The sequence below is a fragment of the Mobula hypostoma genome, chromosome 23 (genome assembly GCF_963921235.1).
Source record: "Mobula hypostoma chromosome 23, sMobHyp1.1, whole genome shotgun sequence".
NCBI lineage: Eukaryota > Metazoa > Chordata > Chondrichthyes > Myliobatiformes > Myliobatidae > Mobula > Mobula hypostoma.
The window spans coordinates 42,332,765-42,347,796 of record NC_086119.1 but is presented as its reverse complement, the minus strand read 5'-3'; the positions used below and the strand labels follow the sequence as shown (position 1 = coordinate 42,347,796).

At 38.0% G+C, this 15,032-nt stretch overlaps 1 protein-coding gene across 1 annotated transcript in view; it reads right to left on the bottom strand.

Moving 5' to 3' along the window:
* tmem132e (transmembrane protein 132E) overlaps positions 1 to 15,032 on the bottom strand; it is a 588,387-nt gene that overhangs the window by 333,422 nt on the left and 239,933 nt on the right. Inside the window, exon 3 of the mRNA XM_063031251.1 lies at positions 1,352 to 1,495. Within this exon, the coding sequence (XP_062887321.1) occupies positions 1,352 to 1,495 (144 nt within the window). The remainder of the gene's footprint in view (positions 1 to 1,351; positions 1,496 to 15,032) is intronic.

Genomic DNA, 15,032 nt, shown 5'->3' with positions numbered 1-15,032 from the left:
ACCAGCACCAACATGGCATGCCCACAATTTACTAACCCTAATCTGTACATTTTGAAATATGGGAGGAATCCCATGCAGTCATGAACAGAATGAAAGAATGTACAAATCCCTCACAGACTGCAGCAGGAATTGAAACCCGATCTCTGACTGCTGAGTTGTAATAGCGTTAACTAATTGCTATGCTACTTTACTTGATACAAAGAGTACAGGTGGTTTTAAATGGTTGGGTAAAGGAAATAGAGGGATATAATGAGGAAGATTTGGAGGATGCTGGAGTGAAGGTTAGGTACAGCAATGCCCATGTGGCTGAACTGGTCTTATTCTATGCTGTCATATCTATGTATTTCCATATAATCAGAAGTACTTCCATTTGTTTGCATCCTACTGTCATAAAAAATCTTGTGACTATGGTATCACTTGATGTCATACTGTACATTCATAACTATTTTTATTTGTTCTGATACTCAATTAATTTTGCAGTCAATAAATTCCATGCCAGCATGCATAGAGGGCAACAACAAGAACAAAAATATCACACTGCAAACTAAACTGGTTTTGTTGATAAATTTAAATACCATTTCTCTTATAATAGAGTATACAAATGACTGGCTGAGATATAATCCAGTAAATGAATCACTGATGTTGAAAAATTGCATGAAGTATCGGGAGAACCTGGTGAATTTATTCCTGCCATGTACATCACCACTATGCTGTTTTTAAAAGCTGCAGCTAAATAAGGGGTATCATCAGAAACAGGTTGCTCACAGAGAGAAGAGCTGCAATATCCTTGCAGTTCCCTTTGCGAGAAAGCAGGACGATAAAAACAAGACTCTTGCTACAGAGACTAGGATATCACAAAAACATGACAATGGCTGTCTTAAGAGTTGATGCAATACTATCCCAATGGAATGCTGAATAAATGCAATAGGCTAACAACAGTAGCTGAGGTAAATCTTGGAACACTTTCCTATAAGCATTCTACCCAAAAGCAGTTTTTGCTCTTTCTCTTACTCAGCATCTGCGTATCAAACAAACACATTTCTCCAAAGGGTAACATTCTGAAGTGAGATTAAAAGTTAGTTGCAAAACACTAAATAACTATTGCATGTTCCTGTCTGCTTAAAAATTTCTCAGTGATCATTGGGCTAAGCAACAGATCAACCTTTCCCCATTTGCACCTTGCTTCAAATCTTAAAAGAAAATGATTGAGAAAAATGTTTGCAGAAAACCTGGTCATCAATGAAAAAAGCTTCTGTGGCTATCAAAATTATGGTCAATAATCAGGAAAATGCTATACAAACTGAATAATGTACATGACAAATCCACTTGTACTTTCAGAAATTGTCCTCACCCATCTAAGACTCCTTGCTTTCTATTCAGCTCCACTGTGGCTGTGGAATGTTTTCCTCCATTCACGATTTCTGATCTTAACTGCCAGGTTTCAGGTTTTTTGGGCCACATGTTTTTCAAGTTCACTCCTTTTTTGGCTTTTACCCTGCAATATATTAAATAAAATGTGCAGTTAAACAAAGACAATCGAACTATTAACAAAACGGTGAAGTATTCTAAGGTTCTGACATGCGGAAATAACTCTGATTCTGAACATAGCAAAGTAATGCCTATTTACATAATAGAAAAGGTGAAGAATAATACATTTTATAAATCACTCTCATCAATCTCAGCAGAAATATTCAATAAACATGTTCTACACTCCTAATAAGTACCAATTCAAGTTAAGCTGCAGTAACCATAGAAATCAAGAGTACTTCAATTGTTATTGATAAAAAAGTAGTATTAAAGACCATAAGACATAGGAGCAGAATTAGGACACTTGTCCCATCGAGTCTGTTTTGCCATTTGATCATAGCTGATTTATTATTCCTCTCAACCCCATTCTCCTGCCTTCTGCCCATATCCTTTGATGCCCTTGCTAATCAATATTTACTTTAAATATACTTAATGACTTGGCCTCCACAGTCATCCATGACAATGAATTCCACCGTTTACCACCCTCTGGCCAAAGAAATTCACCCTCATCGCTGGTCTAAATGGGTGTTCCTCTATTCCGAGGCTGTACCCTCTGGTCCTAGACTCAACCGCCATAGGAAACATCCTCTCCACATCCACTCTGTCTAGGACTTCTAATATTCAATAGGTTTTAATGAGATCCTACCCTCAACTCCTCAATTCTTCTCAACTCCTGCGAGTACAGGCTCTGAACCAAATACATCTCATTTGTTATCCCTTTCATTCCCAAAATTATTCTTGCGAATCTTTCCTGGACCCTCTCCAATGCCAGTGTGTTTTTTCTTAGATAAGGGGCCCAAATATGCTCTGTCCTTTAACATCTGCCGGACGATGCTGAGGTGGCCAGTGCTATCATGTTTGCTGTTGTGTGCTGGGGCAGCAGGCTGAGGGTAGCAGACACCAACAGAATCAACAAACCCATTCGTAAGGCCAGTGATGTTGTGGGGATGGAACTGGACTCTCTGATGGTGGTGTCTGAAAAGAGGATGCTGTCCAAGTTGCAAGCCATCTTGGACAATGTTTCCCATCCACTACATAATGTACTGGGTGGGCACAGGAGTACATTCAGCCAGAGACTCATTCCACCGAAATGCAACACAGAGCGTCATAGGAAGTCATTACTGCCTGTGACCATCAAACTTTACAACTCCTCCTTTGGAGGGTCAGACACCCTGAGCCAATAGGCTGGTACTGGACTTATTTCCTGGCACAATTTACATATTACTATTTAACTATTTATGGTTTTATTACTATTTATTATTTATGGTGCAACTGTAACGAAAACCAATTTCCCCCGGGATCAATGAAGTATGACTATAACTATGACCATGAATACTCCAAGTGCTATCTGACCAATGCTTTATAAAGCCTCAGCATTACATCCTTGCTCGTATATTCTAGTTCTCTCAAAATGAATGCTAACATGAAAAAATATTTGGTATTTACATGGTTACTTCTGGCTAGCTTATCTTCGAATTTCAGCTTTTCTCTCCTTATTTTTTTTAAGTTGCCTTCTGTTGGTTTTTAAAAGCCATTTTTGCCATATTGTATGCCCTTTCTTTTGCTTTTACGCTGCCTTTGACCCCTTGTCAGCCATGGTTGCCTCATCTTCCATTTAGAATACTTCTTCATCTTTTGGATGTATCTTTTCTGTGCCTTCCAAATTGTCCCAGAAACTTCAGCAATTCCAAATCTACCATCATCCTTGCTAGTATCCCCTTCCAATCAACTTTGGCCAATTCCTCTCTCATGTCTCTGTAATTCCACCTACTCCACTGTAATACTGATATTCTGACTTTATCCTTTCCCTCAGTGGCTACTTAATTAGGTACTTCTTGGACCTAATAAAGTGGCCACTGAGTGAATGCTCTTGGTCTGCTGCTGTCAGCTATCCACTTCAAGGTTCAACATGTTGCATGTTCAGAGATGCTCTTCTGCATACCACTATCATAACGCATGGTTATTTGAGTTATGGTCACCTTCTTGTCAGCTTGAACCAGTCTGGCCATTCTCCTCTGACTTCTCTCCTTGACAAGGCATTTTCGCCCACTGAACTGCCGCTCACTGGATTTTTTTTTGTTTTTCGCACCATTCTCTATGAACTCCAGAGACTGCTGTGCGTGAAAATCCCAGGAGGTCAACAGTTTCTTTGATATTCAAACCACCACATCTGGCACTTCAGGTCCCACACATCCAGGTTCAGAAAAAGTTGGTAGCCTTCAACCATTAGGTACTTGAACTAGCATAGATAACTTCACTCACCTCAACTCTGAACAGATTCTGACAACCTATAGATTCACTTTCAAGAACTCTACAACTCATGCTCTCAGTATTATTTATTTACTTATTTATCTTTTGATTTACATAGTTTTTTGCACATTGGTTATTTATCAGTCTTTGCTTGCATGTAATTTTTTTATTGTTTCTATTTTATTTGTCTGTTCTGCTGTGAACACCTGCAAGAAAATGAATCTCAAGGGAGTTTATGTACTTTAATATGGAATTTACTTTGAACTTTGAAATGGAGAATTAAAGTGAAAGGAACCTGGAGGCTTGGGATCCTGCTGCAAGCTGAAGAAGGTGCTCTGCACTGTTCCACATTTTGTTCCTCTAATGAACGAGCAACCAACTTTTGACAATGCATTTTCCATTTAGTATTGGAGTAGTAATAGAAGTAATTACTCATTATTTGCAATTTACACAGTACAGAATTCAGCCAAGTGCATTTCACTTTTGGAAAGAAAATTGATAATCAAATGGTATGATTTGACTAAATTTTTGTGTATGGAGACACAAGCGTGTGCAGCTGCAGGAATCTGGAGCAATATACAGAACACTGGAGGAACTCAACAGATCAGGGACAGTAGCTATAGACAGAAGCTGGAAGTCAACATTTAGAGGCAATGCTTTTCAGCTGAACTGTAAGATGGAGAGGGGATAGGCATATAAAAAGGTGGAGGGAAGAGATGGAGCAAGAGCTGGCAGTTGACAGATGGATCCAGGTGGGGGGTGGGTTGGTGATAAGCAGATGGGGAAGTGAAGAGTGGGAATGGTGCCAGAAGCTGGGAGGTGATAGCCAGAAGTGGCAAACTCTGAAGATGATGTCATATGATGAAGCTGGAGCATAAAATAGAGAGGGGGGGTAGAGAGGGCAAAAGGGAGTAGTGGGGGAGGGAAACCAGTAGGAGGAATGAGGGCAAATAGAAAGGGTGGGGGAGGTGAAAGAGCTATGGTAATGGTGGCCAGAAGATCAGGACATATTCATGTCCAAAAGTTATTTTCGTAAGTGATGACACACAGTTGTAACTACTTAAACAAAAGTCAAAGCATTTGGTCCCACAAAGGAATATTGTTCAATAATTTATGTACTGTGAAATCACCAGACATCATAAATAGAAAACAACCTACTTAGAAAACTGGATCATAATTTAGTGATAACTTGATGCTTAGTTATTTGAACTACTTTCGCTAACTTCCACAGCAATGACTAAAAATAAACAACTAGAGCTCATTTTACACTACATTCAAAAAGAGTAAGATATAATTTAAAAATAACTTACACATCAAAATGTACAATTAAGAACATAAAAACATCATTTGCAACTGCTCCAAGAAGGGAGGATGAAGTTGTTATATTTGGTATATATATAATAGTAAATTAAGTGTTGCTTCATTTCTGCTTATGAGTTGAAGTCATTACAAATTGCAAATCCTTCTCAAAGAATATTAAAGACACATTGCTGGAAAAGCTATGACAACATCAAGATGTAAATTAGTTTACTGACATGTGATTATTAGAGGAGGATTTAAAGCCAGAATGTTATAGTAGATTTTACTAAACTGACAAGGCACTTACAGTACTTCAGCTGCCTCAGTTGAGTGTGAATATACAATACTGACAAAGAAAACTGACATTTTAATAGAAGACAATTCAGTAAGTACTGATACATAACTGGGAGGTGGAAGTACTGTATGTAAGACATGAATTTATTCTCTGACAGCAGACAGTTGAAATAACAGCAGTATGCAGTTATAGCTGCTATATATAGTACTGGCTAAGTACAGGAAATCCTTAGGAACATAAACTCAAAACAATTTCATGTTTTCATAACAGGCACAATGGAAATAATGTCAGCAAATCAACTTGACCATTTTTCTCTAGAAGGTAATTTTAATTCAGAAATAAAATTACTTTCTGTTGAATAAATATTATTCCCAGCATATGATATGGAGTTTACCCCAATATGTTTCTACTGGTTTATGGTCAAGTTCATTTTGTGTCTTTTGTTCCATGATCTGTTGCTGCTGTGCATCTATATCTGCGGCTCTGTCTCTTTCTGTGCGGTTATTTGTTAATATGTAATAAATTCTAAAGAGCACTTCAGAAAATAACCCCCAAAAAAATGGAACCACCTCTTAAAGAGTGCCAGTAGATTCTCAGATTTTGTGTTCCTTCTGCTTCCGTAATAAGAGTTCTCGCGTATACAGTACAGGTAGGAAAATAGTGCACAGTAAATATAAAAGAAAACTCCAGCCAATAATCAACATTATTACAGATTAAAAATGCTGTTTTTAATCCTTATTTAAAAAATGCAAAACTGCATTGTTTGCTATCCAGAATATAACTGGCTTAAAAGGTACTCCTATCGCATCATATGCAGTAACCATAACATGCTTAGTGTTAGTGATACATTTACAAATTTACCATTGCAGAAACAAGCTACGACAGATCAGACATGTTAAGGTATTTTTCTCCACATCAGTCACTTGATTTTACTTCATATAAATAAATGTTTAATATTTTTCTTGTTCAAGCAGGAATTAAATTTATTTTTAAATCATCTACATACTAAATAATAGTAAATAAAATTTCAAACCTACTTTTAGATTCTTTTCAACCCTTAATGTTTTGCAATTATCTTAAATTTATGCTATTGGACTATCATCTCAACAGCACAGAAATTTTCATAGCTTTCTTTCTACGGTTCAGAATAATTATATTTAAAACAATTATGTTCCTTAACTTTTTCAGGTCTGGCACAGCTAAAACTGCTCAAGCATCTACATAACAATTACTGTTCTTCATAAATGATAACCTAATGAGTGCTTCTGCAAAGATTCCATAGCTTTATATGCTAACTACAATCAAATGCCCAAATCTGCACTTGATTATATAACTGCTGCCTCACCAGTTCCACAAGCATAATTTTCTTGCTCACTGTTTACAAATCCATGTTATTTGCCTTTTTAAGTTTCATTAAGGCATTGTTTTAATTTTGTGAGGTTACTAGGATGATTAAGTTCTTCCACTGTCACCAACAATGTTAGCAGTTTAAAGACATAATTGTCTAGAAATTTAATCAAATACAGCTTTTTTTCAGCAATGTGCAGTTGAACATCAATTCTCCCCAAAATAAAATGTGATGACCAATTTTAAGTTGTTTCATGCTACTCCAGAGATTCAATTAGGCAAAACTGAGCGTGAGTGTGCAGCAAACTTGATTTCCAAAGGTCAATCAGGAGACAATTCAGATTTTTTGTTGCACTTTTGAACTGACACTCCTAGCTCTCCTTTAATATTTCAGATAAACCCCCTTTCCTAAACATTCTAGCACACCATAGACAACTTTCCAAGTTTGCTATCAACCACTATCTCCAACCTCCAGAGCAACTTACACGGTTGCCCCAGCCTGATCTTGATTCTTACAAGCTCCCCTTATTAACTCCTGACTACTTGCCACAATTCTTTTAAGTAATCTCCTCTCCTCCCCTTCCCTTCTCCCACACCAGCCCAAGGCTTGATCATTTTTTGCTGTTTTCCAATGTTCCTTCCAGCTCCACCCTATTCTTTCTCTACCTGGAAACCCACCAGGTTGTACATCCAAGGATGAAATGTGCAGTACAACTTTGCCAAGATCTGACATGCATCAGGTAATGCAGCAAGGGCTCACAAATGTTTTAAAATATTGCATTTCAACAAACTTTTCAATTGCTAAGTTACTAGTAGCACTGTTCCAACTGACAGTGGTTGCTTCAGACAATTTCATAAGCATTGCCAAATTATAGCTGTAACCGACTCCAGTGTGTTTGGAGACACAAAAGTTTGTCAATGTTGGAATCTGGAGCAAAGAAGCAAACTGCTGAAGAAATTCAGCAAGTCAAGCAGGGGAAAAAGGGGTGATTTATGTTTCAGGTCAAGACCCTAAATCAAAACTGAGTGTGCGGAGGGAAGATAATGTGTTAGTATGTTGCTGTTCGGTCCCTCACTGTCATGAGGGCATCCACAGTTTATCTCCACTGACAAAACAATCCTTTTTGTGGATGTTAATAAGATGCACTTCATTAGACTAAAAGTTTTATTCCAAGATCATTATCAAGCATTCCAGGACACTGTGCTGTCGTGATTAGTAAAAAGGCAATTGTAATTGGTGAAGACAGAGTTACTCTGCTGGGGGGGGTGGTGCATAGATATGTTCCAAGTATATACAGTATCCATTTCATTTACAGGTGTGGGTCAATGTGTGGCTGTCCATTTACATGCATCTCTGCCTCTGAACAAATGACAGCTTGGAAATTAAAAGGCAAGTATTGTAGAAATATATAAGAATTGCAGTCACATCCGTAGGACACAGACAAAGCATCTTGCAGTTTTTGACACCTCCTTACACCTCAAAAGCCTTTATCCATCAATGCGGCACAAAGAAAGAGTGATGGAATGCCCTGCAGTTACACAGATAAGTGCAGCAGAAATACCACTACAAGTATTCTCAAGAGTGCAGGAAATCCACAGGTGAGTAGGTACCTGATTGTTGAGCAGGTCAGTAACTTAAGTACTGCTGATTAAAATCCATATAACAAAGGGTAAACAAGCCATCTGCTGCATAGAACAGCTTGTAGGATACCATTTAAAATCATAAATTTCAAAATTACAAAAATCATAAATTACAAATTTTTGAAGATACTTTCAAAAGTATCTAAGAACAGAGCATTTAGTGACTAGGAGATGGAAGAGGGGAGAACAGGGGATTTAGAGGCAGGCCAAGGTAAATAGAATTCTATTAGAGGCATACTTTAAGAAATGAATAAAACAATGTGAACTTCAAAATGAATATATCAAACAATCAACCATTGAGAATTGGATCATTCCACATACAGACAAGGGTATTTGAAAAATAGGGCTATTGACTACAGGAGGAAGAAACTGGACATCCATGCACCAGTCCTCATTAGAGATCAGATGTAACTTTAAATTCCTTGGCATTATCATTATCATTTTAGTATGTGGGCACGTGGCCAAGTGGTTAAGGCATTGGACTAGCTACCTGAAGGTCGTGAGTTCGAGCCCCAGCCGAGGGAACTTGTTGTGTCCTTGAGTAAGGCACTTAATCACACAATGCTCTGCGACGACACTGGTGCCAAGCTGTATGGGTCCTAATGCCCTTCCCTTGGACAATATTGGTGTCGTGGAGAGGGGAGACTTGCAGCATGGGCAACTGCTGGTCTTCCATACAACCTTGCCCAGGCCTGCATCCTGGAGAGTGAAGACTTTCCAGGCGCAGATCCATGGTCTCGCAAGACTAACAGATGCCTTCATTATTATACCATTTTAGAGGATCTGTCCTGGGACCAGCATGTAAGTGCCATCACAAGGAAGTAACAGCAGCACCACTACTTTCTCAGAAGTTTGTGCAGATTTGGCATGTCATGTAAATTCTTGACAAACTTGTACAGATGCACAATTGAGAGTATTCTGACTGATTCTATCATGGCCTGGTTTGGAAACACCAATGCCCACGAATGGAAAAACCAACAAAAAGTAGTAGATACAACCCAGTTCATCGTAGGAAAAGCCCTTCCCACTATTGAGCACACCTTCAAGGAGCGCTACCACAAGAAAGCAGCATCCATCATCAAGGATCCCACTAAGGAGCACACTAATTTCTCAATTTCTAGAACCTTTCGGACTATTCTACTGGTGTTTAGTATTGTGGCTTTTGAAAGATTTACATAAATATTGCCATGTAGGTGAAAATGTTTAATGCTATTGTATAGTGACCTTGGGATTATACCAGTTGTAAATACCAGTTCAATGTATACTCTGTTCATATTCCATAGTCCTTCAATTTCCTCTTTGAATTCAGCATATTTCTGTCATTTTTCACTTATTCATTCGGTATATTATATGTGTGTGGAATGGCTATATCTATTAAGTTGTTCTTGCTTTTTTATCCTGCAATATAATGTCTGGATGTTTTTTATGGATTGCCCTATCTATAATAATGGATCCGTCATAATATAATTTGTAGGACTCTGACTCTAAACTAGATCAGCCTTGTATTTATAGTAAGGCAAGTACAAGCAACATCCTTGCACTCAATGTCAATAAGAGGGAAGAGCTGATTGTAGACTTCAGAAAGGGTAAGACGAGGGAACATGAACTAATCCACATAAGAGGGATCAGAAGTGGAATGAGTGAGCAATTTCAAGTTCCTGGGTATCAAGATCTCTGAGCATCTACCCTGACCCCAATATATCGATGCAGCTATAAAGAAGGCAAGACAGCGGGTATATTTATCCATTTGAAGAGATTTGGTTTGTCAACAGAAACACTTGAAAACTTCTATCGATGTACCATGGAAAGCATACTGTTAGGCTGCATCACTGTCTGGTATGGGGCGGGGTTACTGCATAGGACGAAAGAATCTACAGAAATTCATAAAATTAGTCAGCTCCATCTTGGATACTAGCCTCCATAGTTTCCAAGACATCTTCAAGGACTGGTGCCTCAGAAGGGCGACATCTATTATTAAGGACACCCATCACCCAGGACATGTCCTCTTCTTATTGTTACCATCAGGAGGGAGGTACAGTAGCCTGAAAGCACACTCAGCGATTCAGAAACAGCTTTTTCCCCTCTGTCATAAGATTCCTAAATGGGCATTGAACCTATGAACACTACCTCACTTTTTAAAAAATATTTATTATATCTGATTTTGCATTTTATATATATATATGTGTGTGTGTGTGTGTGTGTGTGTGTGTGTGTGTATATGTGTATATATCTGTGTGTGTGTGTGTGTGTGTGTGTATACACATACATACATACACACACACAGTGACACAGTGGCATGCAAAAGTTTGGCACCCTGGTCAAAATTTCTGTTACTCTGAATAGCTAAGCGAGTAAAAGATGACCTGATTTCCAAAAGGCATAAAGTTAAAGATGACACATTTCTTTAATATTTTATGCAAGATTACTTTTTGATTTCCATCTTTTACAGTTTCAAAATAACAAAAAAGGAAAAGGGCCGGAAGCAAAAGTTTGGGCACCCTGCATGGTCATTACTTAGTAACACCCCCTTTGGCAAGTATCACAGCTTGTAAATGCTTTCTGTAGCCAGCTAAGAGTCTTTCAATTCTTGTTTGGGGGATTTTCACCCATTCTTCCTTGCAAAAGGATTCTAGTTCTGTGAGATTCTTGGGCTGTCTTGCATGCACTGCTCGTCTGAGGTCTATCCACAGATTTTTGGTGATGTTTAGGTCGAGGGACTGTGAGGGCCATGGCAAAACCTTCTCTTGAGGTAGTCCATTGTGGATTTTGAGGTGTGTTTAGGATAATTATCTTGTTGTAGAAGCCATCCTCTTTTCATCTTCAGCTTTTTTATAGACGGTGTGATGTTTGATTCCAGAATTTCCTGGTATTTAATTGAATTCATTCGTCCCTCTACCAGTGAAATGCTCCCCATGCCACTGGCTGCATCACAAGCCCAAAGCATGATCGATCCACCCCCATGCTTAACAGTTGGAGAGGTGTTCTTTTCATGAAATTCTGCACTCTTTTTTTTCCAAACATACCTTTGCTCATTGCAGCCAAAAAGTTCTATTTTAAACTCATCAATCCACAGGACTTGTTTCCAAAATGCATCAGGCTTGTTTAGATGTTCCTTTGTAAACTTCTGATGCTGAATTCTGTGGTAAGGATGAAGGAAAGGTTTTCTTCTGATGACTCTTCCATGAAGGTCATATTTGTGCAGGTGTCGCTGCACAGTAGAACAGTGCACCACCACTCCAGAGTCTGCTAAATCTTCCTGAAGGTCTTTTGCAGTCAAACAGGGCTTTTGATTTGCCTTTCTAGCAATCCTATGAGCAGTTCTCTCCGAAAGTTTTCTTGGTCTTCCAGACCTCAAATTGACCTCTGCCATTCCTGTTAACTGCCATTTCTTAATTATATTACGAACTGAGGAAATGGCTACCTGAAAACGCTTTGCTATCTTCTTATAGCTTTCTCCTGCTTTGTGGGCATCATTTATTTTAATTTTCAGAGCACTAGGCAGCAGCTTAGAGGAGCCCATGGCTGCTGATTGTTGGGACAAGGTTTGATGAGCCAGGATATTTATAAAGCTTTGAAATTTGCATCACCTGGCCTTTCCTAACGATGACTGTGAACAAGCCATAGTCCTAACAAGCTAATTAAGGTCTGAGACCTTGGTAAAAGTTATTTGAGAGCTCAAATCTCTTGGGGTGCCCAAACTTTTGCATGGTTCTCCTTTCCTTTCTTTCACTCTAAAATTGTACAAAACAAAATAATACACTAATCTTGCTTAAAATGTTGAAAAGAATGTTTCATCTTTAACTTTATGACTTCTGGAGATCAGTTCATCTTCTACTCAATTATTGACAGTAACACAGATTTTGACTGGGGTGCACAAACTTTTGCATGCCACTGTGTGTGTGTGTGTGTGTGTGTGTGTGTACACACTTACTGTAGTTGGTTTACTAATTTATTTTTTTCTTTCTATATTATCATATATTGCATTGAACTGCTGCTAAGTTAAGAAATTTCATAACTAAATGCCAGTGATAATAAATCTGATTCAGATAAGATATGGTGTCGTTTATAAGTTGTTATTTTAAAGGAAGATTTTGGTGAATGATGTTTGCCACTCGAATGTGCCTGTGTAAGTAATCAGATTGAGTTATAAACTGCTGCACAATTCCATAAAATGTTGGATCGTTTCTGGTTTCTCTTGGCATTTTCTGCATTTACCATCTTGAATTTGTTGGTCTTTTATTATGTATTTTTAAAGTCATTTTTTCTATTATTCACCTGGACCTATATTGCCATAAGAAACCCCTCTGTTTCAGGGAAGAGCTCTCCAACTCTGAGCCAGGCATTCAATACTTCCTTGTCAATATCTAGTTTGCTCAGGTCATGGACATGTCTTCCATGGGGGTTCATGCTCTTCCATTGGCTAACTTTTTCTTCCAAAGTGACAATTTCTTCACTTTCTCACGTTGTGTTCTCATTTAAGTTTGTGGTTTGTACTTCTTATCAGGATTGCTGAAACTCGTCTTCATTGATGAAAATATATTCTTAGAAGTTTTATCTGACTGTTGTGTAAATTTTTATGTCTGTTATTCCTCTTCCTCCTTCTACCCTATGTAGTATTAATCTAAGTGTGTTCAAGTAGACATAGTTTTCTAAAATTTGTCATTTCATTTCTTATTTTTCTTTGTAATTTTTCCAGACTGGTTTCAGACCAAGATATATTAATATGGGTATTTTAAAAGTATTTATTGCAACACACACAAAATGCTGGAGGAACACAGTAGGTCAGGCAGTATCTATGGAAATGAATAAACAGTCGATGTTTCAGGCCGAGACCCTTCCCAGGACTGAAAAAGAAAGGAAAGCATTCATTGTATTTGCTACATTTTTACTATTGATAGATTTGGTAGATTTTCTTAAGCCTTGAAGTAAATTTTGTCAAAAAGTTTCCCTCTATGTAATATTGTCTATTTTCTTTGCTTGTTGATAACCCAAATATATATGTTTCATGTACATTCATCAGTTGCATTGTATCCTGCTACTCTGTTTTATGTTCTACTAGATCTACTGCACCTTTATGTTCAATGTTCTGCACTTATCTAGTCTAAAGTTCATGTTTATATCTTTCAAAAATTGTTCTATTTGAATTAATTGCTTTAGCTTTACTGATGAAGAAGCATACAATTTCAAATTAGCCATGTACAGAAGATATGTCAAGGTATAATTTGTTTGGTTGTTTATGATTTGATACACTATTTTCGTCCAATTCAGTAAATTAGAGAGCAGATTTAAAGCTAAACAAATCCATAGTGGGCTTAGAGAGTCACTTTGAAAAATGCCTTGGTTTATTTTGGTTAATGGTGGTTGTTCTTTTTTGGTTGTTAATAGATGGAGTGATTACAGTACGCCAATGTTTCATCGGATGTTGTAGGAATTTCACAATTATTGGGTGTAGCTTAACCATTAACTTCCATTAACCATTAGTGTGAGACAGAATCAAATGCTTTTTGGTAGTCAATATAACAACATGAAAGATTTCTGCTTTGCTTCCAGACTTGATTATTTACTTATTATGTCTTTTTTTGGCATATCCGCAGTTTGTTTCCTTTTCACATTGGCTGTCAGTTTTTGTGTGTAGTTTTTCATTGATTCTGTTGTATTTGTAGGTACAAGTGCCTCAGGACTGGCACCACCAGGTTCAAGAACAGTTACTACCACTCAACTATCATGCTCTTGAACAAAAGAAGATAACTAAACATCTATTGATTTTTTTAAAAAAACACAATATAAGCTGTTAATAGCCCTTGTGCCAATGGGTTGTGAGCATTTGCTCGAGATTGCCTTGATGTTGAGAGTGGCACAGGGTTGGCACCCAGGGGTTTTCAAGTGGGCACCCTCCTTCCTCAATGTTTCATCAATTAGCCCACTACACCTCCGGAGGGCTCAACGATGACTTCTGGCATCCCACAGTCACCCCCCATTGTGTCCTGCCACTCTCTTGATGCTATCTTGGTGCCCAGAAGAGGTCTTTTTGCTTGATCCAAAGCCATCAACTGCTTCTTTCTGTTACTTCTGATGTGGCTCTGATGGTATGCTGCAGAGTCTGACCCATGAATTCCAAACTCTCTCAGCAATTTGATTGTGGATGTGGCTATAAATCCCCTACAACCCATTTCCATAAGACAAACTTTGATTTTCCAGCCCCATCGCTGAGCTTCTGCTCCTAGATCTGCTTGCAAAGCCCTTTGCACTCATATGCTTTAGCCACTGAACCCTGCCATGGGACTGTGAGTACCACAATGTAGATTATCTGTAATGAATTGGACCAGAGAACCAAGTGTGGCCTGAGGCTGGTGGTACCAATTTCTGGTGGAAAGGTGAGTTGTTTATTGACATCCACCAGCATTTTCCAGTCCCACAGCCAATGATCTCACTTTAAACTCTTTATTGTGTTATTTTATGCTCTTGTTATTTATTGCTATTTACTTATATTTGCACTTGCACTTGTTGTCTTCTGCACTCTTGTTGATTTTTCATTAATCCGGTTTATAGTTACTATTTTATAGATCCACAGGAAAAAGAATCTCAGGTTTTTATGTGATGATATGTATGTACTCTGATAATAAATTTTATTTGAACTTTGAACTTATTTGTTCTACTGTGAATGCCTGCAGGA